The 26,874-nt window shown below is 42.2% G+C and overlaps 1 protein-coding gene across 2 annotated transcripts in view; it reads left to right on the top strand.

Annotated features, from left to right (window-relative positions):
* The window catches only part of AMER3 (APC membrane recruitment protein 3), a 41,884-nt gene that overhangs the window by 8,131 nt on the left and 6,879 nt on the right, over nt 1-26,874 (top strand). Inside the window, exons 3-4 of one of the 2 annotated variants that reach the window (XM_017728793.1) lie at nt 11-1,942; nt 4,071-6,287. In XM_017728793.1, the coding sequence (XP_017584282.1) occupies nt 11-1,924 (1,914 nt within the window). In that variant the 3' untranslated portion in view covers nt 1,925-1,942; nt 4,071-6,287. Of the gene's footprint in view, nt 1-10; nt 1,943-4,070; nt 6,288-26,874 lie in introns of those variants that run through there. The other variant, XM_017728792.1, reaches the window with a different exon arrangement.

Here is a 26,874-nt window from a genome sequence, read left to right as displayed (position 1 = left end):
CTTAAAAAAGGATAGAAATCAGGCTGCGGACCCGGTCACAGACCCCCAGGACTTACCTGATAAAGAAGGTGACAATTCCAAAGACAGCTCCACAGAAACAGAAACACCGAAAAGTGAAAACCAGGAATCCACATCTACAAGTGATGAAGGCTACTATGATTCATTCTCTCCTGGACAAGATGATGAACTGAAGGAAGCTCAGACCCCTGGTGTCCCAGGTAGATTTCCAAGAGACAGTTACAGCGGAGATGCCCTTTATGAGCTCTTCTATGACCCAAATGAAGTCAAAGTAAACCCTATCCTTGATGATGACTTGTGTGCATCTGAAAGTGTTTCAGAGCAAGCCATTGAAATCCCTTTGTCCATTTACAGCTTTCATGTTGGAGCTGAGGAGAACATGGCTTCCCAACCAACTCTAGATATCATCAGCCAGGGTTTTTTCCACAGCACATGGAAAGGCAAAGAATGTTTGCTAAAGCTCTGTGATACTGAGCTTTCACTGACCATGGGGATAATAAACTGGCTACGAAAACACTCAGGACTCATTTCCTCCCCTGATTCTCTTCAGAGTCCTCAATCACAGCCAGAAAAGTCTAATGATTCATTGATCCTGCCCAGTCACAGTCCAGAGCAGAAAGGGAGCACAGAAGCTCAGCAGGAGATACCAGGCAAGGGTGAATCTAATATATTTAATGTATGTGTGCCTTTGGAGGAAAGCAAACATACAAACCAGGCCTCTTCAGTAAACATTGCTGGAAGAGACCACAGCCTGGATTCCTGCCTGAACACATCTAATCTGGGTTTCCGAGGAAGAGAAGGGAGTCACCACAAGGACTTATCTACAGCCCCTGGGACTGTGGAAACCACCAGATCATCAAGTTATGCATCACAATCACAGGCTAACAGAGACACTCTGCAGACATCTTCGACTGAGAGTGAGAAGCTAGCAATTTCATTGGGATGTGAGACATCTGGAGATAAAAACCCACTGCCAGAAAGGCTGAACAGAGAGAGTGGCTCCCAGAGGTCTGAAAATCCTTCATTAGATGATAATCACGAAGTAGAATCATGTTACTCCTACAAGACTGCTGCGACCTCACTCCGAGATCCTCTTGAGAGGGAAGACAGAAATAAACCAGTGTATCGCTCTCGCTCTATCTCCTGTGACAAACCACCACAGCCTCTAACCCTCAATCACTTCCAGAGCTACATGAGCCCCACACCAACAGAGAGCAGCACTAACATAGTGCAGCTCTTAGAGCACTGTGTAACACAGGTGGCATCATTAAAAATTAGCTATGAAAACAAGCACCTGGAAGACAAATACATCGGTAATGAAATGAACAGTATCATTCATAAGATGTCTCAGTACAAAAACAAGTTATTTTTGCAAAATGAATGCAACTGCGTTGCTCAAAATCCAGAATATCCCAGTATTCCTAGCACAAACCAATACAACTATGAGACAAGTTTCCAATCTAGCAGTCTGTATCATTTGAAGCAAAATGGGGAGCAAATTTGCTCTGAAGATCAGAAAAGTAGAGCAAAAATGACCGATGAGGTTATTCAAAGCAAGATAAATTTTGAATACTCCCAGCTGAATAATCAAGCACTCTCCTATTTAAAGGACTTTGGTCTCAGTTCAAGTGATTCTGGCCCTGAGACATCTCTTAGTAGACCAACATTTTTACCTCTCTTTAACTCCATCTGCCCAGACATAGCTGGTACCTTCTCACAAGCCTCACACAGCACGGCTGTCTCTCTGTCTGACTCGCTGCAGCCTGAGGAGGCCAAGCAGTGCAGCCCAGGGCCCTGGAACTATGCAGAGACCCCCTGCCATGGCCTGGCTGGAGGGAGTGCTCTGTCCCCTCTCCTAGAGGCAGTGGCCCGGGATACAGCAGTGACAACCAGGAACCACCAGTGACACACCTGCATGGAGAAGGTGAGTGCTCAGGGGAAGGGTAAAATTAAATGTGAAACAAATAACATCTGTTCCCGTCTCACAGAGGGACACTTAACAGCAGTGGAGTCTGAGGTATTCAGGGTCTGTCATTTATGCAGGGGGTCGCATGAGAAAGCCAGGATCTGCAGTGTGAAACCACAGTGCAGAAGTGCCCTGTCCCGCAGTTGCTGTCAAGCACAAGGGAAAAGCCACAGAACTGTGCTGCTGCTCCTAAGTGCACCCAAAGGATGGTCCTCCTTCTTCCAAGCCTGAGGTCTTTCTTCAGAAGGTGCAGTTGGTCTCTGTCCAAACTGTGCTGTGGCAGAGCAAGAGCTGAAGCCAAGGCATACTCCACATGCAAGGCTTGACAGGCTTCTCAGGAGAGGGATTACAGGGTCTGTGCTGCAACTCAAGCATTTGAAAATCCTTCAGCCACACTCACATAGTATAGGGAGATCCAGAATCTGCCCTGTGCTGCGGGTAAGAAACACCTTTGCTGCAAACCAGAAACAGCTGATGAAGCACACAGTGATTGTGCTGGCTCAGGTTTACCTGTCCTGTGAGGCTTTAGGCCAGAGTAGGTACTATCTGTACAGAGAGTTCTAACTCTGTGCCAGCTGAGAAATCCTCTGGCCCCCAGCTGCTGAGAGGAATTTGTTGTAGAAGTAGGAAACTTGGGTAAATTCTCTATCATGTGCCCTGCCAAAACTGACAGAGTGGCTGGGCTCTGCCCAGCCTGGGCCTCTGAGAAGGCCCCTTTGGAGGTGGTGGAAGACAAAGAGGAGGCTGCAGCATGGCCCAGGATAGAGAATTAAGGAACAGCTCACTATTGAACAGAAGGATACAGGGAACACAACATTTCTCTGGCTCTTGCCGCTCACAGCAGTGTGACTGCTTTCTGGTCATCTCTAAAGGCTTCCTAAGCAGCACAAACTAAAAAGGACAGTGTTTCTCTCTGCATGAGGCAAGAACACCCTTACTTTTAAAAGTCTGGGTAGATTCAGCCACCTGCTTTTCTATTTACATCATTGTGAAAATGACCTAGCCCACAATGACAAGTCTCCCACTGCAGACAGGGATATTTTTCAGGGGTCTGCATGAGGTTAAGGGCCAGAGACTGTCAGTCTTCCATATCCTTAACCAACACATTGTTTAGTTATAATCTGCTCATCAGTAAATTAGGTCTTTCTCAACAGAAAAAAGTGATCTTGGTTTTTTCCCATTTGTGTTGTAAACAACACTGCATTTGTGGTGGTTCTTCTGATTAGCCAGTTACCTTTTTGTGTCACCAGAATTATTAGCAGAACTTGCTGTCCAAGGACACACCATAGTCCTTAGAACTACTCATCTCTTTTAGATATTTCTGAAATGATAGACTGAGTACAGATGGGGCAAGGTTTGTGCTTACAGCTAGCATATGTATGGAACCACGACTAGGCACAGCTTCTTGGGGTTAAAAGAACAGATCAATGTATACATTGGCCTGACATTTTTATTTTGCTGTGAATATTAATCCACAGGGTACTGCTAGGAATATCCCTGCCTTTGCAGGCTAGGAATGCAAAGGGATTCTAATTCTGAGTGGCTTTCTGATAGAAACAGAGAAGGGAGCCGTGGCTGTGTGACTGTCAGGAGTGGTAACAGACTGTATCTTTACACTGAACAAGACGTAACACAAGTAGACATTACTGGGCTTGGGGCACGCTCTTTGCGTTGTATCAAGTGGCAGCTGTTGTGTGCCACCACGTGCCCACACTGATAATACCTGCCATGGCAGGAATGGGACCAGGTCACGCTTTCACCTGAGTCCCAGAGAAAAGACAATTCAAGTTTTTTTCCAACAGGGAACTGCTGATTTTTGATAAAGGTTTCTCAAACAGTAAAATGAATTAAATTTTAGAATATAGATGGGATTTATGTATTCATAAAGTGACTTTGAGGACTGGGCTCATTTTAAGGAATCATTTAACAGCAGGGTTGCTGTTTCTTATAATTTTTTACAGAAAAAGAATTTAGACAATTTTTAAAATGTCATTTACCATGGTTAAAAGAACTGGCTGTGGGGACAAACACTGGCATGTGACTGAGTTTTCCTACCCAATATTTTCTTGCCTGCCCACATTAACAGATGGCCTACAGGTTTGCTGGAAATTTTAAATCTTTGTGAAGATGACTCAGGAGCTTTGCCTTAATCACGGGGGTGGTAGTGCAAGAGAGGCAATGTACAAACACGGTGTCACCTCCAACTCCATGGAGACAGACAGCACTGAGAAACACTCCTACGCTGGACATGATTGTGCAAACTGCAAGAGCTTATACACAAAGAATACTCTAAAATGCCACACTTGGGAGCTGTGAAACAAGTGACAGATCCAGAGGGGGCTCCTCCTTTGTCCCTCAGAGCAAACGCAGCCCCTGATCCTGCCATGGACTCCCAGGTCTGACCTGAAGGAGGTGGGAAGAAGGTCACCTTTCTTGCCATTGGTTGCAGGGCAGAGGAAAATCCCTTATCAAAAGTTATTAAAATCTCCAGGTTTTGTCAGCCCATCTCAACATATCCCAGGACCCATAGTAACAAACAAGCCCATCCTCTCTGCTCCAAGGAGTGTGCAGGGTTCCCCTGGGCCATGCCTGGTCGCTTGGGCTTTACTACCCCGGCAAACAGACACAGGACTGTGATGAAGAATGGTACAAGAAATGCCAGTCACAGCTCCTCTTCCATTTCTCTCTTCCCTGGCCTTTTAGAGAGAAATCTGCAAATGCCTTGTATCTGAGCTCACCAGGAATCTGAACCCTGACTGTAAAGGAACCCCAGGCATCCTCACATGGGAATATGGAAGGCTTATGTAGAAAGTGGGAATTACAGATAAAAAATTGCAATGAAAACCATAATTTTCATTCTTCAGTGTCTAAAGGTTAGGACTTAAGTGAACTCAGTCCAACCCTTGTGTACTGGGAGGATTCCTAGATCTGTACCTTCATGGATCATAGAAAACAAGCACAGAAGTTCGTGATTTTCAACCAGATGTTTTTCATCAGGAAACTTCATCTTTAGAAAGGAAGCACAGTCCTCAAGCAGTGCATTGGAAGGTCTTTTCCTGACTCTTAAAATATCTGGAACTGACCAGACAACACTGGATGTCACAGCAGTTGGACACATGCAGAACAAAACACTCTGCAAACAACATCATTTCAGACCACTGAGCCATTTCCACCACTTAATGGGTTTTGAACTGCATCTTCCATTAACTGGTAGATGTGGCAGCGCAACAAAACCTCTTGTGCCCCCAACAATATGTGCTCACTTCATTCAAATGCAGAACTGCCACGTTATGCACCAGTTGAAGATTTTGGATGTGTTTCAGTGATAGCCCTGAAAGGAGTGCATTGCAATAAGCTTGCCCTCAGGTCAGAAAAAAGTACATAACTGTCAATCAAACAGGAATTGCTATAATAGATAGGGCAGCTGTAGATAAAAGAAGACAGCATTGCATATGTGATTGCTGTTATCAAGGAACTGAGATTCAGAAGCAGAAAAAATACAACCAAGGCACTGCGAAGTGACAGAGGAATGTGTATCTGATCATCACTAACTGAAGGGCTACTCAAGTCTAGGCAATTCCTGTAAAGCTTTTTATTCCCTCCTGGTTCAACTTCACTCCCTCTCTTAAATAAGGTTGTACTTCTCTCAGACAGGTAATTTCTCTATCTGATAGGTATAGAGAAGGCAGACTGCAATATTTGGATTTGATAAAAAGGAAAAGCAGAATGAACTCTCATCCGCACATAGGCAGTTTTCTGCTCAAGCAGGGTATTATTCTCAAAATGGTCAGAGAGATACCTTAACAGATGGAAAAATAAAGGCAGAACCTCTGTGCACACAGCAGGGAAAGTGTGTGGTAGCTTCTGAAGTCTGGTGTAAGAAATCCTCCTATTTCCATGCTCCCTTCATGGCACAGTAAAGGGATGGTCTCTCAAGCTGCACAGGATGGAACATAACAAGAATACAGCACAGAGACAGCCAGCACATCTTCTGCACTGGAAACGCCTCTGGCTCTGAAACATACACCTGTGTAAAGTCAGTTGCCCAGACCATGTTGCAGTGGATATTGAAATCTCATCTGACAGCCCACCGGCCATACACACACACACACACACTCCTGTTACTCCTGTTCAGACAAATGCATCACAGAGTACAAATGTACTGTTTGTCACATGTGGTAGCAAAGAGCAGGGAGACAGAGGTGACAGGTCACTGCCTCTGCGAATACATTTGAATGTTAGTCACCATGTGCCCAGATACTTGGGCTAAATGATAAATTTAAACAATTTTCTCCTTCATTAAATGTTGTTGCTTCTGGACTTGGCTCTGTCTCACTGTACTGTCTTCATGGTACTTTGTCATCAGCGCTAATTCTACCCAAAATCAGAATTCTATCAGGAGGAAATGTTCTTTCCAGAGTACTTGCTAGAGGAGGATTTTTCCACACAGTTATCAGCACAGATAATCTCTTATATGCCAGATGCACTAAAATGTGTTTCATTTTAAAACTGAAGAAATTGATTTGCTGCTTTACCCGCTATTGCAGCAGGATGGTTTCCATGGATACAGCCTTATAGGGACTCTATTTTCCCCCTGTTGACAACAGTACAGAAAGCTAAATTCTCATCTTCACTGCACCAGCATAAATTTGAAGCTAGGGGAATGATTCCCAGATTTAACCCTGAGAGCAGAAGTTGGCTCCCAGTCTCCTTCAGCCCTGAATTTGAGGTTTCGAAGGGGATGGCAATGGAGGGAAAAAAGGAAAAGAACAGCAGCATGGTCTGAGGGAGAGGATATATGAAACCCACAGTGCCTCTGTATGAGAAATGGGGAGAAGTCAAGGCAGAATGCAAACACACTAACTCAGTAAGAGGTTTTGTGTCTTGCCTGAGATTTAAGTGCAAAAATACAAGTCAGATTTGGGCTACAGAAGGTTGGCTACAAAATTATCTGCATGGAATTGGGCCCTTTTTGTTCAAATGAATCAGTTGTTACCATTCTGAAGAAAACCTGCTTCACTTCAGGTCAGGAAGGCATAAGAGTGGGAAGAAGGGGGAAGTGAGAGCCTTGTATCCAAAGCAGGCTTCTTCTTTCATCTAGGAGAGAATCCGGCCCCCTCTGGAATACAGAGAAACTGAATGCAAAGGAGATCCTCACCTTGAGAATGGGCTGTAAGAGTCTGATGGCATTTATACTCACAAGTCAGCAAGTAAAAAAAGAGTAGGATGAAGAGCCTGGTGACTTCAGCTTTTTGGATCTCAATGTAAAATATTTTGTTCTATTTCCTCCATCAGAAAATGCAGAGGGGCAGAAAGAGAGGCCTCCAGACAACTCTCTATTTTACTCTGCCAAGGGGCTGCAGTAGGTGTTTGGAAAAGGAGTGTCAGAAACAGGGCAAATGGAGAATTTTGAAACCTGAAATAATCAATCTCCTATCTTCTGGCAATCAGTACTCTCTGAGATAGACCTTGGCTCCTCCTGGATGTCTGGGTTTAATGCTCCCTCCCTTTTCCAAACTCCCTTAAGCATAGGAACTTCAAAGCCTTTTAATATCTGTTATGAACCTTTCATCGTTTAATGTCTTTAAGGCAACTCTTAAAATCTCCTGTCTTTTGTGCTATACTTATCAGTTACGCTTTGCAAAACTCCAAAAATATTCCTTTTGAATTTTCTCCTTTTCTGACATCTGTTTGTTCCTAAAACAGGCACTGTCCCTTTTGTGGTCTAGCAACACTGGGAAGATTACAGACCTTTTGTGATTCAGGGCAGAGGCCATGCCTCAGTATGTAAGTCTGGGGTCTCTGTGTAAATGAAGACAGAGTTCAGGGAGATGGAAAGCACAGAAATCCCCAGCATCAATAGATTTTCTGTATTTGTCTAAAAAAACCCCACCAAACAAACAAACAAAACCAACTCAAATCCAACAAGAAAACCCAAAACCCCAACCCCGATAATTTTAAATCTGGCTAAACTAAGAGTGAAAAAAATAACCATTCAGTGAAAGGCATGAAGGACTTGTCATGAGCACTGGAGCACTGGGAGCCTGCACTGTTTTGATGAAATGTCCAAAATGAACACAGTTTCCCATCAGGTCTTATGGAAGGCTGTTCTGTTTTAAGCAAACTCTCCTACTGCTCAGTTCTTCCAGAAAGATTGGAAGGTATATATCTGGTGTGGCAAGTTTCTTCTGTCACTCAAATCATGGGGACTGCATCTCTTTTACATTTGAAGGTGAGAAAGATATTCAGAGTTCTTGGACAGAAATAGAGCTCAGGAGAAAGAGACACAAAGAAGTACTGTATGTTAGGGTTTTCCTGTGGAGTAAGGAAATATTCTGAGCTTCTCTCTACAGGCATGTGGCAGGCCTGCTCAAGGAAAGCTTTAAAGATCTTGTGGCAATTAATAATAGTGTCAGCCAGTGATGACAAATACACAAGTGATACCAAGGTAGTACAGCCATAAATTTCTCTCCTCCCACAATCAGCTATCCTCCACTTTGAGGTGATTATATTATCCAAGGGGAAACTGTCAGTCTGCAGGTCAAGATACAGGAAAGATTACTGGAGATCCATAAAGAGGAAGGTCCTTTTTGTCTTACAGAGAACAAAGAAGGGGTATTTCTCCATCTCCTCTTCACTAGTCTTCTCCAGCTGCAATACTTTCCTTTCCAAATAGATTTATTTTTTCTTTCATGACAACTTTCCATCTAACTTGCCCCAGACAGTCTCAACTCTTCCCTATCACATGCTTCACGTTCTTTCTGCTCCCTCTTGAGACTGAACCTACTTCAAAACCCTTTTCCCCTTCCCATATGCCTGTGAAGCTGACACCCCTACCAGACAATTCTCCCCACCCTCAAGAGCCTGGAAACCCCTCTTCAGGCAGGTAGTTTCCTCCCTAGACTCCTAAGTTCCCTGCATCCCCACCTCACTGGTCTGAAGCAGTGGGGAACAGCTGGGAAACGAGTTCCGCATAAAAGAAGCAAAGCCATAATTTAAACCTGGCCCTTTGCTGTCATGGGCTCCTCTCCCTCTCCCTCTTTCATTCTGCAAAGGAAATGTACAGACTCCACAGACTCCAAACATGCAGCATGGTGTAATTGATTATGCACAAAATGGAAACAGAGTGCTCAGCACACTGAGAGCAGACATGTTTGCCCAGCACACACGGTGCCATGCCTGCAAATGCCATCCAAGCTCTGCTTAACTCCCCAGAACTGAGCCTTGTGTTCTGTGCATTGCTCATGCTGCACAGGTGCAGATGATCACTGAAGGACGTGGGAGGATCACAACCTATGGCCAGGCAGGATTAAGGAATTTTGACATCCCCCAACCTGTTTGTTATATTTCTCCACCTCAGAGCCAACAGAGGGGAAAAAAATCAAGTCAAGGTGGCTTTGGGTCTGTGATACACAGCCAGGGAGCTGCAGAGAAATCGATGGCAAGAGAAATTCTATCTGACTTCAGTAGGATGGAGAGGGACTCTGATTTACAGCAGGAGACATTAGACAAAAGATTGCATCAGAAATTTTCACAGCTCCAGCTTTTCAAAGGCATTGTGCCCTCCGCTTTCAGCTGCACTTTTAGGAAGAATCTGATTGGGTGTTAGCCTTAATTAACCCTGGTGCAGTTGCATTTCTGAAATAAGGGAGGGTTATATTTCACACAAACATCCAATGGGGCTTCTCAGCAGCAGAAAAAACACTGAGGAAAAGGAGCAGCTCTTCCGTCTGTGTACTTAAAATAGAGGATGCTGCAATTTATGGCTCTTGTAGAAATAAAAGCTCAATTTCCCTTCCTTAGCCATTCTGTCTTCCCTTGAACATACAGGCAAATAGGGTTTTGCTCTGGAAAAAGCACTAAGTAGACTGTTGCTATAGCAACCAACTCCCTGAAACCCATTTATAATTAAGATGGTGGTCTAGCCACCCAAAAAATATATCCTGCAAAACCCCCAGGTTTGTTGCTTCCCAAATAACAACTGTGTGTTTTTACAGTGAGTCCATCTGATCAGGGCAAGGCTGGTTAGGTGGGATGGCAAGAGTGATTATGTCTTTGGAAGTAGTTTGCTGCTGAAATAGCAAAAGGATGCCAGGAAACAGCAGGGTTGCAATGCAAGGTGCTTTTTTTTAGCTAGATTTCTTAAAGCTTCAATCAATAACAAGATAGTACTTGAATCATTTCATCTCTTGAAAGTATTCTTCAACTATAATCTGTAAAATTTTGAATAATACTGGCAAATTTAAAAATGCCCTCAGTTGTTTTTTTTTTCCCCCAATTCAAAAGCTGTTTTAATTTAAAATCATGCAATAAAACTAATTAATAATTTTTCTGTTAGGAAAAGGTATGTTAGTTTTCCCATTAGTGTTTATGAAAGGTGATGACAGCTAAACTGTATGATTGAATGCAACCCTTGAAACATAAATTAAGAATGGATGAGATTATTTTAACAATGACATTTATTGCTGAGGGCTGTATAATGTGAATGATAGAAATGTGAAGGTTTTATGAGATTTTATAGATACAAATATATGAACAGACACTTAAAAGGAAGATTTCTGTCTATTGCTCTGAACTTTAGATTTTATATTATTAAAGATAAATACACTGTACCCACCAGTCTCTCCAGAAACTGTAATACCCTTGACCCACAGTGGTTCAATAAAATAGCCCTCCACCTGTGCAAATATAAAATGCCAGGACAGCTCACTGTTTCTAAAGTAAGACTAGTGTCTCTTGCAGCATGTTGCAAACTTACTCAATTAAAGGGCCATTTAAGTATTAAATATTAAAAAATAATCCAAATACAAAGCAGGCTTTGAAAAGAAATCCAGAGCCCAGGCAACTTTCACTTAACTGAATAAAATTTATTCTAAATATTTATTGTTTATACTTTACTCCCATTTTCCTACTTTTTTGTTTGTTTTCTTGGGAAAAGTTTTTTTTCACTCTGTTTCCTCAATTTTTCAATCAGCCATGGTCTAACATTTTATAGACCAGTACTAACCTCAGAACCACAAACTGGAAACCACCGCTCTACAGTGTACTTTCAAAAATTCTACATTTCATGATCATAAAAGAAAGGTTCCACCTTTCTAGTCCCCTTCCAATAAAAGATTCTTCTTTCTAGCTTGGTTCTACCCCTTATCAGTCACCACTGCCCACCATAACACCGTTCCCATCCTGCTGCTCCTCTCTGTGCCCTAACTGCGGTGTAGGGAAGCTGTATTTTTGTAAGGCCAATTCCTGTATCTCATTTTTAGCCTAACAACCAGTAAACACAATTAGCAATTTTTATTGATTGAAACCGATAGGATACCGCTCTCAGTACCTGTGGGATTTCCTCAGAAATCAATTTCACTTACTGCCATCACGTATATGCTCATGTGAGCCACACTGTGTTCTATTTCCCAGATCAGCAGGGTTGCATTCTTCCCTGAACTGAAATGTGACCTGTGTCAGGAGGTATGCTGTCTCCCTTTATTTGATAAAGAGAAAATGGAAAAGTCTATAATTGCATTAGCTATTATTGGATACTATTATTGCCTTAATCCTGAGTAGCAAAGTGACCTCAGATGTGTTTTGAATTATCTACAGATAGACAATTGAACTTCCAAGTTGCCCACACTGGCAAAACACCAAACAACCCCAAAAAGAAAACAAACAAACAAACAAGACCCACAACATACCCCCCAAACAAAGAAACAAACCCCAACCCTAAAAAGAACCCACACTGCAGTTTCTCCATTCCTTTATCTAATACTATACCTTGCAGTCTATCAAAAGGAATGGAAAATGAGGCAACACAAATGAACATACATAAATCATCTGGCTGCACATAGACTATAATTACAAATTTTCATCTAGGAAACACAAAATTCTTTATGTTGAAAGTCAACAGTGAATAATATATCCTTACATTTACCCATTTTATGTACTTCAAACTTTGGAGATAAATTCTTGTAAGGTACAACCAGTCTCCTGTAGAACTGCACCGTGAAGTTACTTTTCTAAAAGTATCGAATGCCCCCCAGAACAGGCTTGGGGATTAAGGGCAGGAGACAACAAAAACAGCCCAGCTGGATTGCTCTTCACCTGTGCTGAGCACCAGGCAAGCCAGTAGTGAGCAATCAGCAAAGGGAGAAACACTGTCCCCCTGCAAGCTAGCGCCACTTGGCTTGGGCAGGATGCACGCTGTACACCAGCTGGCCCTTTTGGCAAACCAGGAGGCCACTGACTGAATTTGGAAATTGAGGTGGTGGCCAGACCTGTGCTGAGCTAAGCTGAGCTGACTAAGGCAGGAAGTTAAAGGAAGGTTGCAACCTGTATAGTCTTAAAAAAGGCAGTGAAGATTTTTATGAAGTACTGGTAGCTGGGAAAGCTACCACTGAAACATTGGCAACAATCTAAGCAGCACCATTTGGCTACAGGCATTTATTTTGTTAGACTTCTCAAGGTCACATACCTCTTCCCTGCGTATGCCCAGGATATACACACAGTGCATAAAACAGCTGGTCCTCCTCAGACAACAAAACATCTGTTTTTAGGTTCCATAGATTTCTTCAAGTGCTGACAGCTCTCCATGATTTGGGCTTTTCAGTGGGCTGGGAACACCTGGATAGTGATAAAAACAAAGAAATATGGGCTTTTGTGAGGGTATTGCAGTAGGACCAAACATTTTTTGCATGGAAGAGCTTCCATCTGGCCTGGCCTGCTAGAGCAGCTAAGAACCACAAGCCAATGTTCTGGGAGAACACCAGACACAGGACGTTCCCACGCATTTACATTGTGAGGCACCTTAGCCAGCCCTGTGTGCGCAGTCTGCTTAATCCTCAACCCACGGATCATGGAGCATTAACTTCAAATCCACCGGTCCCCTCTGGCTCCATGCAGTGCTTTGCTGGTCAGCATTGTTCCCTACAGAGCACAGGCCGTGCACTGTCCTTTCACATTCCCTGTGCACACTCTGCTTCAGTGCCCAGCCGTCCCATCGCTCTCCATGCTGGCCTGCCTGTGGCATAGAGCGGGCACGGACTCTGGCCCAGGAATCGCAGTGCTCCAAGCAGCCCAATTGTTTCATCACTGGCTGGTTCTATTAATAACTGCACTGTTAGTCACTGGGATTTCTGATGGGATGCTACATGTCTTGAAAGAGTGAATGCTTCACATAGCTGCCAATTAGCTGGGAAATGTGTTCTGGTTCTCTGCCTAGAAGGACAGAGACAAGGGTAGCATTGTCAGCAATGGACTGCCACCTCCTAATGTTGAGTTACAAGAATTAGTGGGTTAGTAAACTACCACTGACCTTCTTTTATTGTTTTTCTTAATTACTCATGAAGCTTTTGAAAAATGCTATTAAAAAGATATTTAAAATTAAGAGAAGTTGGGAGAGTATGTATTTAGAATAGATGAGATTATTTGCACCTCTATGGCACCAAACTATTGTTAAGTAAAAAAAGGGACAAGATTCCTAAATATGTTTTAGACTGGCTTCCTCAGTGCTCTGTAACAAACCAGTTCAGAAAAGCAGTCTTTTTTAAACAAAGTGCCTTTAGGCAATCGTAGACCCTGAGCATTCTCCATCAGGATACGATGCCAAATTTTCTTCCTTCTATTCATCAGACTCAACCCCTTCACAATCCTGTGCTACTGCCCTGCTTCTGCCTCCTCTTTCACCTCTCCCCGCCCTGGTTCCTTTCTGCAGGGAAGGGAAGAGACATAGACCTGAAGGCCTCTCCTGCTCCAATGAAAGAGGCTGCAGAGAGAACGGTTTGTTATCCACCTCCCTCTGCCTTTGCTTGGATGTTGTTTGGATACCAAGCCACAAGACTTCAGGAAGGTCTCCCAGGAATGGACTTACAGACCATATTCTGCTGCTACTGGTGCACCTGCTCTCCTCTTAACTGTGTCTCTTTGCCTTGAAGCAGAGAGAGTGCCTCACCTTCAACCTGACCAGAGGCATTGCTGTCTCAATCCTGATTTTATTTAATGAGCTCAGGAAATCCATAGGAAGTATTCTGTTACCTAATGATATGGCAGTCATCCACAGCATAGAGATCAATAAACTTCCCTTAGCAGCAATTTATCACTCAGTGTATCACACAGCAATCCACTGAGTGCTATAACTGAAGGCACAAAAATTTAAAGCGAGCCCAATACAGTGATGAATGATGGCCCAGTACAAATCACTTCATAGGTGGAAAAAAATCCTACCGTAAAGACTGTTTTCTCTAGCACCCAGGAAAAAAACCTTAAGTCAGGTAAGACCTAACTATTAACAAAATAAGTGACACAAATACTGAAAACCTTGTTTTGCTGTGCTTTCTGACAGGAGATTCCTGACTTTTTACAGGAACTAGTTACTTAGTCTACAGTAACATAAATATCCAAAGCAGCATAATCAACTGAAAAATCTACTAAGTTATTGACACACAGAAGAGTTATTTGTGTTTTTGAGGCATACCTGAAAAATCCATTTCAGAGAGAATAAAAGAATGTGTGTTCATCCAAAAAGTCAGAAAAGTTCATCCCTGTAACTTTAATTTTTTTCTTCACATTTCCACTTGTGCAGTTCCCATATTGAAGTATTGACAAGATCATGGGTAATGTCCCATTATTAGAACAATTCACCAATATTTCAGGAATGTTCTCAAATTTCCCTTTCATTAATTGGCAGAACTAGTAACTTCCCCAGGTTTAACTGAGAAGTAGAGATTTCTCCATTGGGTTGTTTACTGGGCAGTGGTGCAACTTCTGCTTCTTTAAGAAAACTTAGTTCTACTTTCCTGTGACCACTGTTTGATCTCCCTTCTTGAAAGTTTGAACATTTAAAATTGTTATTGGCAATAGGCTAAACTCCCTTCTACTGAACCGTGCTGAAGACCAGCCCAGTGATAGGGAAAAGCACAAACTAATCAATGCTGCCTAACAACAGATCTGATTTTGCCTAAAGGTCAGGCTTTTCTTCAAACACAGTCTCTTAAAATGTCAAATACTTCTAAGGTGGCAACTCTGAATCAGTTTATAACTTGGCATTATTTCTTAACTGCACTTCCATGAACATAAACACCTAAGAGTATGAAGCACACTGCATTTAGTCCTTCACTGATTTCTCAAAGTCTTGTGTGTTTTGTGCCTTGGGAGCTAACTAAAACCAAAATATTTGTGTTTTATCACAGTTCCAAGTTTGGAAAACATCTTTCATATCAATGAGGTTCGCTTCAAAGAATAGCAAAGCATGAAGGCTTAGACTCAATTTGTAGCAAAAAAAATAAACAGAAATTACAAGATTCTGGAAATTCTTCGTAGTAATTCACAAGGCTGAACTCACACCTTCCATAATTCAAGAGTACTTCTGAGTACTCTTGAATATTTCTGTTCTCATAAACGAGAGAGGAAGAGAGAGAGAGTTATGATCAGACAGATATGACAGACAGAAATAGACTCCTGTCAGGGAGTTGTGGAGAGCAAGAAGGTCCTCCCTGCACCTCCTTTTCTCCTGGCTGAGCCCCCCTCAGCTGCTCTTCATCAGACTGGTGCTTCTTCCCCTTCCCCAGCTCTGTTCCCTTCTCTGGACTCACTCCAGCTCCTCAATGTCTTTCTTGTTGTGAGAAGTCCAATACTGAACACAGGAATCGAGGTGCCTTAGCAGTGCCCAGCACAGGGGGACAATCACTGCCCTGGTTCTGCTGCGACACTATTTTTGACATATGAAGGAATTGCAGTAAGCTACATACTAGTGGAACCGAGGTGTCATATGATATCGCTTTCTCTTCTTTATTCTCAAAGTTTTTATTGGAAATTTTAGCCATAAAATATAGAAAACTTACTGTCCTTTTAACCTCTTAAGTGACTTTCTGAAGAGGATGCAAATGGAAACTTGAAATAAGACACATTATTCAGTTATGATGTCTAAGTAGCCACTTTTCATCTTTTAAATAAAACAGGATGCTTGCATACTGCATAGATCTAGGCTTTTACACTGTATGGCTTTTTAGCTGATTCATCTGCAAGAATACAAATGCTTACTAAACATAAATTATAACTGTGTAAGTACTCTGCTTTATCACGTAGAGTTTCCTTCCCCAGAAGGTCAGGAGCAAGAAGAATGCCATATTCAGCTGATTGTGTTGCAACTGGGAACCCTTGGACCTAATTTGCCAGATACTCCAACCCATTCTATATTCACATCGTTTAATGGACATGCAAGTTTACAATACAACGTGTCCTAATTTTTGGACTTGGGGGGAAGGGCTACAAAACAGCCTGTGCTGGGTTATGAGATGAAAACAGGTCAGTGATTCAATATTTTCTTACAAAGCACTGGGTGAACAACATTAACTGATGGTAAAGGTGATAGTAAGTGACAGGACAGATTCTTAGGATTGATTAAGGACCATAAATCCACTGGATCCTCTCTTCAAGACTGCCAGTGTGGAAAGGGAATACTTGGGTGGCTAGGAAAAAGCATTCAACAGTATAATCAAACTTTGGCAACATCTCTGTGTCACACATTCATATTGGCCAATTTCCAGTTGGCAGAGCAACTCTATAGGGTCTGAAACAAGAGACCACAGAGCAGCCTACACTGATGACTGAAAAAGAGGAATGCAAAGATGACACAGAAATACTGTCTTCTCCATTTGGTGCAGTGCTGGGCATAGTTCGAGTGTTCCTGAAGAAAACTCAGCTGACTTGTGCTCCTATCTTTTAGTTCCCCACCAGGCTAAGACTGCTTTTAGAGCAGAACCAGTAACCCTCGTAGTACCTTGCATGTTCTTCATTTTTATCCAAGCAAGTCTGCCTGGATCCAAGACCTGTTGCTACAATACCAGACTCCTGGTAATAACTGTTGACCAAAAACCTGCCAGACTTGCCACCGAAATGGTGTGTTTACCGTGTAGCATTAGAAGAAAGCTCATGGTGTCTCAAGAGAAGTATGTTAAACCACAGAAGAGTTTGCAGAATAACTAACTTAAAATGAGGTTTTCAGCTGGCAGAAAAGCCAAGGATGGCTTAACTTCTGTAGCACTCAGGACTACCGCAGTCTGAAGGAGGCACTCATTTCTCTTCAAGAGGAAGGGAAATGAGCTCATCTCTCAGCACAAAGTCTGCCCCACTGTTCACAGCCCTTGTCATCTGTTGTACCCCATCACTGGCAATGCAAACAATTAAATTTGGCAGGAACCTAGAGGTTACAAAGCCCGAAGGAAGTAATTTGGGCATTTGCACTTTGCTTACCCCGAGGTGTTTATCAAGGCACATCCTAGACTGACTCACTGCTTTTTCTTCCTTTTTTTTTCTCTAAGAGACTTCTATTGCATAAAACCCATAAAACCATACAGGCAGTTCTAAATAACAGCATCATAAAACTTACAGAACTTACTACAGCCCAGGACAATTGCTGTATTAATGTCATGAACATTGCTAAACATAGCACAGGAAGACTTCCTTCTCCTTTCCTTCCCACCCCACGCATGGCTGACAGCTACATTTATCAGACTCACAGCCTCACAGTTAAAAAAAGAAGTTCACTTCTAAAATTAAAATCACCTCCTTCAGCAATGTGAAGAGAGTCACTTATACTAGTTAAGATGTAATTTATATTCATCTCCCTCGTCATGTGTTTGACATACACTGAACCTAAGCAAGTTTTCAAAATAGATCTTTTTAAAATATGCTAAAAATGAGAAATTCTTAGAATATTTGCCTTTTTATCCTTTCAGAGGCAACTGAGTTTCTTTAACAATGATCTGTTGATCTGTACAGATCATGGCCTGATCTGTTGCTGGAGTTTGACTAACAGTACATAAAAAGGGCAAAAATACATTGCCAATACTTTAGAATCCTGCAGAAACTGTCTTTCAAAAAACAACTGCCAAAGTGGATCAGTTCTAAACTGCAAGCTTAAAGCAGTCAAAGACTTTGGCACCATCAGTGCTTTTTCTTATAGGCCTTATCAGACCACGAACACTTAAATTTACAGCCTTGTGTGCCTAAATTTAGCTTTTAAAAGCAGATCCAAAATTCTGACTCAGCCTATATATTTCAGCTCTACATATTCCATTGGGTCAGACTATCAGGCTATAAAACAGGGAAATTCTAATTACATGAAGAAAAGAAATGGAGGAATAGTCAAAACCATCCTGCTATTGAGCTAACTGCAGGCAACAAGGAGGGCATTAAGTAGATCAGTTCATCAATAATGGAATATGGAGACTTTCAACACTAAGTAGGTCAGTGGTACATATTTCTGTTTTACCCTTGGATAGTGACTCAGTAGCCTACTCACGGTGAACTCACACTGCCTTCCTTCTCTTCTTACCAGGCAGTCTTCAGCATCACAAAATTCACCAAATCCTCCCATCCCTCTAGAGAACTCATGAGCTGAAAATGTGTGGGGATTGAAGTTGGATAGTTGAGGCTGTCATCCAGGAAGGTTGCATTGAGAGGTGCAGTGGAATTGTTTATTCTTTATCAGCTAGGGGTTTGTAAGAAAACTACCCTTTCTGGCTGCTAACAGGCACAATTCCACATAAATCCAATCCTGATTTCTGTATTTAATGGAATGCCTGCCATCAACTTATGTTGCAGAGGCTGTCACAAATCCATGGGATTTTTTCAGCTATATGAGTGGGTTCTAAATCAGTACCTAACATGACTACACCACAACATTTTGTGGTACTTATATGAAGCAATACCGGTATTTTTACTTTTGTGTTACTTTTGGTTCTTTGGCTAAGAAAATACAAGCAGAAGAATGGACACGAACTATTTTGAAAGTCCCACTTTTCTTTACAGGCTGTAATAAATTATTTTTCATTATTTCAGTTAAAGGAAATTTGCTCTTTCTTCCTCTTTTTCAAATTGTTGCCATAGGGATATAAGTAGAAAACTGCCCAGCCAGCCTACCAGATACTTGTTGAGTCTGTGCTGAAATGGTTTCAAAGCAGATAGGAGAGGAGCCATCCAGTTAAAAGCCAACATCATCCAGCCCTACAGGAGGGTAGCACAAGTGGAAATGCAGAAGCAACTGTCTACTCAAAATTGCGGGCAACCATGGCATCTAATAGCTTCTGCAAGAATGCTGTTGACTGACTAACAGAAATCTGCAGCAGGATCCTTGCTGGCCACAGTAATAACCAGCCAGGAGATCTGAGGGCCAAAGGCTGTATAGAAAGCCAAACAGATTACTAGTCCCTGAAAAGATTTAATAGGCAATATTTTTACTGTGACTAAACTAAATAGGAAAAACAAAACCAAACGAAGTTATTATTTCTCTAGGACTACATAGATGGTGACAGCTCAGTGTGGCATACCACACATAGGAAAACGGAGGGATTCCATAATATAATAATTCTGAAGACCAGGTATTAGTCAGTCTGGTAATTTCAACTGTTAAATAACACTTCTTATTTGGGTTAGCACAGGCACCAGCTAATACAGAACATGTTAGTTGCTCTCTGTTCATAAATTTCACTGAGAGTATCATAAAAAAAGTCTATTCCTATCTCCTAAACTTTACTAAACATTCCTTATTACTTCTTTTAAATCAAAACACTTATTTGAAAATGCATCTAAAATTAATAAATACTCTGGAACATAGAAATTTTAAGTCTAACGTATTTGCCACCCCAGGGTGCTTTTCATTTGTTCTCCTCACTCTTCTTAACTGAACAAGTAATTTACGTGAGTAATGAAAATAATCTTATTGTGCAGCTTTTAATCTATTATTCAATAGCTAAAAGGAAAGTAAAAGTCACCCTTTCTATCAATAATTCAGCCTCGGTGCTAATGCAGCCATTCAGCTGCCCCCCTCGCAAGGGCCTCATGCATTTTTAATGTGTTGGCTCTTTGTTAGCAGGTCAAAGATGTGAATTGTGGTTAGAAACACCGTTACCAGGTGAGGGAAGGTCAACTGAAGAAAATATTCCTGTTGCAAGTGAAACAAATTAAAGTGGCAGGAGTGCAAAGGAAAACTACACAGTAAGGTCCTCAGTGCCTGACTTTGCTGAAGACCAAAAAGATAAAGCCCAGCTGCCAAGGCTGCCCTGGCTGGTAAAGAACCAGGAGCTCTCAGCAGTGCCAGTGAAGCTGAACAAACTTCAGCCAGGTTGGTCTGATGGTGTCATACAGTATGTGTGCCAATTCTGTCTCTCCTCGGGTACTGCTTGTTACCCTGCCTGGATCCAAACCCACATGCTGGGACAGGCACTCTCTCCAGAGCACCATAGACAGAGGTCAAGGATCTGATGACAGCAGTATTTCCCTCAGAGCCAAATTTTTACTGGTTTAGATGGTACCGTAATTTGGAGACCTGCCACTAAACTTCAAACCTGGGCTGCCTGGACCAGATATCACCATCTAACGAATCCACCTGATCTCTTCAGCTTTACTTCCAGTGAGGCATTTTTAGAGAATTGCTCTTTAAACACCACAACAGTTTTGAAAGCCCCAGAGGCATGGATGGCTTCCTTGGTCTGCCTTTCTTACAATGTGTGAATCAAGCACCTGCAAAAAAAGAACTTAGTTACCAAGGCTTTTTTGTCTGCTAATAACTCCCTCTGAGAGTGTAATTTTCTCTAATAGTATGGTTGTCTTCTTTGGAAAAGATTAGCATGTCAAGAAGCCTCTTCAGGAGGACTCCACAACCTCCAAACACAGGCAGGCACAATCTCCTCTCAAGGGTGGCACAGAAAACTCCTGAACTGACACTAGAGAGACAGATGAACTTTTAGACCTCACCCAAGAACTGGTGCTTGTGACCGTGGCACCAAGCAGCTGCTGATATCTTTGCATGCCTTCCCATTCTGTCAGACTGAGGGGTTCTGGTAGAGACTGAGCCCTGCTCACAAGTTTCTGGAAAAAAACATTCCTTCCCTGGTATGAGAGGCTGTCCCAGTCAATCTTACTCCTCTGCTAAAGGGTCGACAAGTCAGCTGAAGCTCTGTACTGGAAATGGTTCCATTTTATTTTTACCTCTTTAGGTTTAAACTCTGCATGACCCAGCACATTTTATGGCAGAAGAAGTACAGGATTTGCCTTACTTTATCATGGCTCAAAATGAAGCCAATAGATTTTTATGTAAAATTTGGCAATTTCTCTCTAGCACTATTTATTATTGCTGTCCGGCCTTCTTCAATAGGACGAAGTGATATTAATTTCTTCCCAGGAGTGGAAGCGTTCATTTTACATCTGGAGTTGTTCCAGATGGAAAATAAGGCTTGTTTTCCTGTGTGTCACATCACTGCTTCATGTAGTTTTCCATTACAGTGAAGCTTAGCAAAAACTTATACAGATCTATATAATGGTTTTTTACTACCAAAACACAAAATGAGCCTTATAAATACACTAAAGAGGTAAAAATGAGCAGGATTTTTTAAGCTCTAGCACCAAGTTGACCATAGAAAACATTCAGGAAAAAGTCAATTGCAATTTCAGTTTTGCAGGAGCAAAGAATAAAGATTATGTAACCATTTCTGTTGCTGCCACGACCACATATTCCAGACCTCTGATTTCCTACCCCTTTACCCTCCTCCTCCCCACATGTTAAGTGCTGTATAAATCAGGATCAAGTTTTGGGGCTGTACTCCAAAGGGCTTGAAATGATGTCTAGAATGACAGTGCAACACAAACACCTGTAGATAGATACATGCGGATGGAACAGTACAAGGAAAATGAGAGTACCCGTTGGCCCTGCAGAAATAGAAGTGTCATCAGGGTTTTCATACTTTTAGGAATGGCCTTCCAAACACAAGAAGCCCCACAGAACAAAACATGACATTTCTTCATTGGAGGCGTAACAAGGAGACAGTGCAGACTCTAATTGTCGACTAATCATAAATAAGAATCAGTATTTAAGTAGTAGACTAGGATACAACTGACAGGCAGAGATTGGCCCTCAGAAGCCTTGGAAGGGGTGTCAACCACCAAATCATGGATGTTACAGAGTAACATAAATGAGGGAAAATATACAAAGCAACGTGTATTTGGGTTTGCATAACCAGACAGAAAAATACTGATTTCAAATGACAATATTCTGAGTAGATATGAACAGGCAGGACTGTGCTTATCAAGGCCAGAGGAAAGGGAAATTTTGATACCTTAGAAGTAAACAGAACATGAGTTACAGCCTTAGACATATGGATAGAAAGATTTTATGCACAGAATAAAACAGATGCAGACACAGCCTGGATATGAGAACAGACAGAGAATTTTGAGTCAAAGAGCAGTGCAGTAACTTGCAGGATAGTGGGCTGTACCAGCAAAAGAAAAAGTGTTAGCTCAGGAAAATTAATTGCGAACATACTTAGAGCAGTTTGCTACTTACTATTCGTTGCTGGGAGCTTGTCTGCTGACCCTAACTTTAGCAAGTCAGCAAATATACCATAGATGTGCAACACAAAGATGACACAGGGTTCATTGCAACCCAGACTGAGTGTGCCCTGCAGACACAGCCAGCTTGTACTTGGGAATCAATGAGCCAGATGCGATTGTAACACTGCTAACTGCCTGTAAATGATGCATTTTTTAAAAAACTGAGCCATTTGAGAGACTGTATTGCATTCATTACCATTTCAATCAACAGCAGCACAATGCAGCACTGACAAGATTTAAATGACTATCCAATATAAATAATCTGAAAGGCTCGTGATAGCTGGGGAAGAGATTATTTACAGATTATTTTATTATAGACTTCCTATTTGGTTAAGATTTTGCACATGTGAACTTGTCCCATGCTTCAGCCATAGCTGTTTAGGCAGATCTTTCAGCGAGAGAGATAAGAAAAGAAATAAGGTTGAGGGAGGCATAATGGAGGCATGGAAAATTGATTTTCAGACTGACAGTGACCTTGACTCAGAGGTTGAACGCGAGCTGTGAAGCAGACAATGAGGACGGGAACAAGCTGCAGAAAGCAAAACAGCAAACTTTGTTTGGAATTAGAGGTTACAGACAAATTCTGATGGCCAGTCCCTGCCCCCATAATCAAGTGCAGTAAGCATGTGATGATATTTTAACTTGCAGGGATTGTTGGGTATTTATGAAAGCACAACAAAGCTCACACACTATTTCTCTCACAGATAGCATTTCAGAAGGAAGTAATTCAAGTCACTTGTGATGAAGAAAAAAGGAAGAGAAATTTCTATACAATGCATCAGTTATTTTATCACATTCTGATAATTTCATTTGTTCACATGCTCATAAAATATTTCATCTAACTCATTTTCTGCTCTGCAATTTTTTAGGATGGATCTGAAGTCACACTAAGTTTTACAGAAAGAACGTAGTCATGAAGGAAGAAAAAAACACTGTTTTCTGATAAACCGCACATGATGCAGTTCAGAAAAGCAGGGAAGAGTGGCTAGAGTGGTCTAACATTTACAGTTTGTCACCTAGTTATGGGGTCAGACACAAACTGTTCAGAACTACAGAACAACCAAGGACCACATTACTGCTATATGACTGTTTCTCCAGCAAGAAGCAGTTAAAGGGGCTCTGTCTTTATTTTCTTTCCGTGCCTCTTCTGTTGTGTAGCTCAGGAAAGCAGGAGCTGCAAGTTAGGCTAGGTCCACAACCAGAATGCTTTGTCAGCACAGGTATCATGTATTATAATGTCATGCAGTATATTATGCTGGCACAGCATTCCAAGGCAGATGCAGCTTATAACAGCAAAAAAAGGTTTTTACAGTATAACTTCTTGATTACCTGGGAGTGACAAGTCGGTTTTTATGCACAAGTGACTTCTGGCAGCATTACTGTTTGTCAGGTCACACCCCAGGTGCTGATCTGTGCATAACTGTGCCATTGCAAATCTGTAGAACAGTCCTGGCCTTTGAGCCATGGAGGAACATCTATTCTACCTAGAAAACACTGCTTTGGCTTCTTAAAACCTCTGGAGTGGCATATAAGGGCTGGAGAAGGATAGGGAATATGCAGTAGATTTTTTCCCTGTCTAAAGCTCGTTCTGACCCAGACTGAGAATTTGAGTTCCACAAGCAAACAAAACTGCACAGTGTTCAGAGATATAATATTCCAGCATCAAGGTCCTCTGGCCCTCGCACAGAGATCCTCTGAGCTCACAGGGCACCAGCACGGCTGCAGTATTTCTATGTGGGTGGTCAGTCTTCAGCAGGACAGCAGGATTGAAGTCCAACCCACTACTGCCAGTAGTATTGGGAATTTCCTACAAAATGTGTTTCTGAATAGAAACCCCAGTACTTATTTTTGTTAGCACGCAGAAGTGTGCTCAAGATGCTGTTCTGAAATGATACACACCCTGAAACTGAAGTGACTGGAAAATAAAACCCCTCAATTTTTAAAAAAATCAGGCCAATTTGTGATTAGTTTTTAAAACAATACTTTTTTATGGGAAGGGAGTTTCTGAATATCTCCATGGCAGACCATTAAGATAGAATATCTGCCTGTTCTGTGCATGCTGATTATGATCAATTCTGTTCTACTGTAAAATCTTCTCGGTAGTGACGCATTTTCCTGTTTTCCTGGGAGCACTTTTTTATTGTTCCAGTAAAACCAAGTTTTCACAAATAATATTTAAACTTTTGAAAAGCAGTATATTCCCCATCTGAAAATCATTCCATCATAAAATTCCCAGCTAACTGTCAATCTACACAACCAGCCAGAGCAATTAGCTCTGCATGATAGCAGAGCTATTAAATAACCTTGGCATCAAGGTCACAGCAGTTCAGTGGCCAGGCTAGACAAAGAATGCTTCAGGGCATTCCCCCATGGTAGAAACAGCTCTTGCAAGGGCCTGCCTCAATTTCCCATTCCCAGTGTCTACTTAAGTTAAACAGCTTTTTTTTTTTTTTTTTTTTTGGGTGGGTGGTGGTGGTGGGGCAGAGGTGGGGGGCACTGAATCTTTATTCATCTCTTAACTGATGTTGTTATTAAGCTTCCAGTTCTTGACTTAGAATCAGCTTCTCCTGTTCCTCCTCAACTGCAATCAAGCAGCCTTTTCCCCTAGCTTGGAGAGCCCATATTAGCCCCATCTTCCATCAGATACATGGTCAACTTCACTCATCCAATCACTCTTGATTCTAAGGCTGACATAACAGGCTTTGCCCAGATGAGAGAAGGAGAAATCTTACAATGCAGGATTCTGCATCCCAAACCCTTAAGGGGACAGTGGCCCTACATTCTAACTTGCTCCTGACATTAATAACTCCCAAGACACTCTTCTCTCTAGCAAAGGATACATCAAATATTTTTTAAACAGATTTCCTTAGGCACATGAGGAATTGATTTTGCAAAACATCCCTTTTGGCCTTAAAGGCCCAGTGTTCAAAGTACCTACAATGAGGCTTAGAAATTCAACTGATAAAAGAAAAAGTCACACCATAAAAAAAAAAAAAAGAAAAACCATCAAATGTGATTGTAGGAGGAAGGAACTGAGAGTTGGAACATCACTGAGTCTTTCAGTTTTAATTTGCAGGTAGAGCGGAGATGTCATGAAAACTTCATCATAAAAGAGGACCAGCTTAGGAACAGAGTAGTTTAATAGTGCCAGTAAGGACTGAACTGATATTCTCTCATAAACTCTAGGGAATCTGCAGATGAAATGACTGAGCTGCTGCCTAGGCAATACTAAAGAGTCAGGCATTCTATGAGAGAGCTGGACTTAGTAGGGATGCTGTTATCAGAAGTTACAGTCTGCAATTGCCAGACACACAGTCAGGACCCGAAAATTCAGACCTACCCATCACCCTGCTGCCGCCCTCTCCTCTTCCCCCGACTGCTACTGCTGCTCTGCTGTGCCACCTCGTGCTCACCAGCTGACACTGCTGCATGCAATGGGGCACCTGCACGAGGAGTGCATCACTGAAGTCCTTCATGTTGAACTTTCTGAGACCAGAGCAATGTACACCTATGCCCGGTGACACAGCTGTAAGCAGGACACGTGAACATTGAATGCTGCTCTGTCAAAATCCTTCCTGTATTCTTGTGAAGGCCGAGATGCTCACAGATGTTTTCAGACTTTCAGTGATTACAGACAGAGTTTTGGGTTCACTGCAGTTCAGATCATTAGGTAAGAAATTTCTCACAATTGCTACCAGAGCCATTGCACTGTCTGCTGTCCTTGTCCTCTGGGCTGTCAAGCAGCATGTCCCAGGGCCCAGAGGAGGGAACACACATTAAGAACCTCCCCATCCTTTATGAGTGTTGATGCTGACATGTAGTATTTTGAATAACCACACGACCACCTTGTATCTTTTACTTACCTCACTGTAAAATGGATGACACTTGTTTATTTCTCCATGGTGACAGAGCTTTGGCGTGATTTTTCACAGCAGATGGGGCCTTAGAGATCTGCAAACGACATTGCTTTAACTAACTGGCAGAAACACCTTTCTGATGACAGGGCGCGCACTGGGAGCTTCGCAGAGCACATTCAACAGAAGGAAGCACAGCAATCCAAACAGCTGAAGAAGGCCTTTGCGTTTAGCAGATTTTCATATCATTTGTCCAGGTGTATTCTAAACCTCTTGCATTCTTTCAGGAACTGCCGACATTCAGGTTACACGGGGACTTCCAGGTACCAAAACCCTTGCTTTTGGCAAGCATCCTGAATGACTCGGGAGTGACAAAGAAACTCTTCCTCTAAGCAAAAAATTGTAGAAATTATTTAACTTGGGAGTCAACCTGATAAACTCCTCACTGCAGTCTACCTGGCCTCATCAATCCTGTCACAGAAAGCCCAATCACAAAATACATGCATTAGGTAAAAATTGTGTAGCTGGGACCCTGCAGCCTGAGGCTGCTCCAGCAGAGCCACACAGAGGGGAGTACCCAGGGCCTGGAGCCGGAGCTCAGCCGCGAGGGGTCAGTGCTCCACCAGCAGTGCTGCGCCTGGGCTCTGCAGGGAAAATCCG

The sequence above is a fragment of the Corvus brachyrhynchos genome, unplaced genomic scaffold (genome assembly GCF_000691975.1).
Source record: "Corvus brachyrhynchos isolate BGI_N302 unplaced genomic scaffold, ASM69197v1 scaffold223, whole genome shotgun sequence".
Lineage (NCBI taxonomy): Eukaryota > Metazoa > Chordata > Aves > Passeriformes > Corvidae > Corvus > Corvus brachyrhynchos.
Note: the sequence above shows the minus strand (reverse complement) of the source record. Positions and strands in the feature narration are given on the sequence as shown.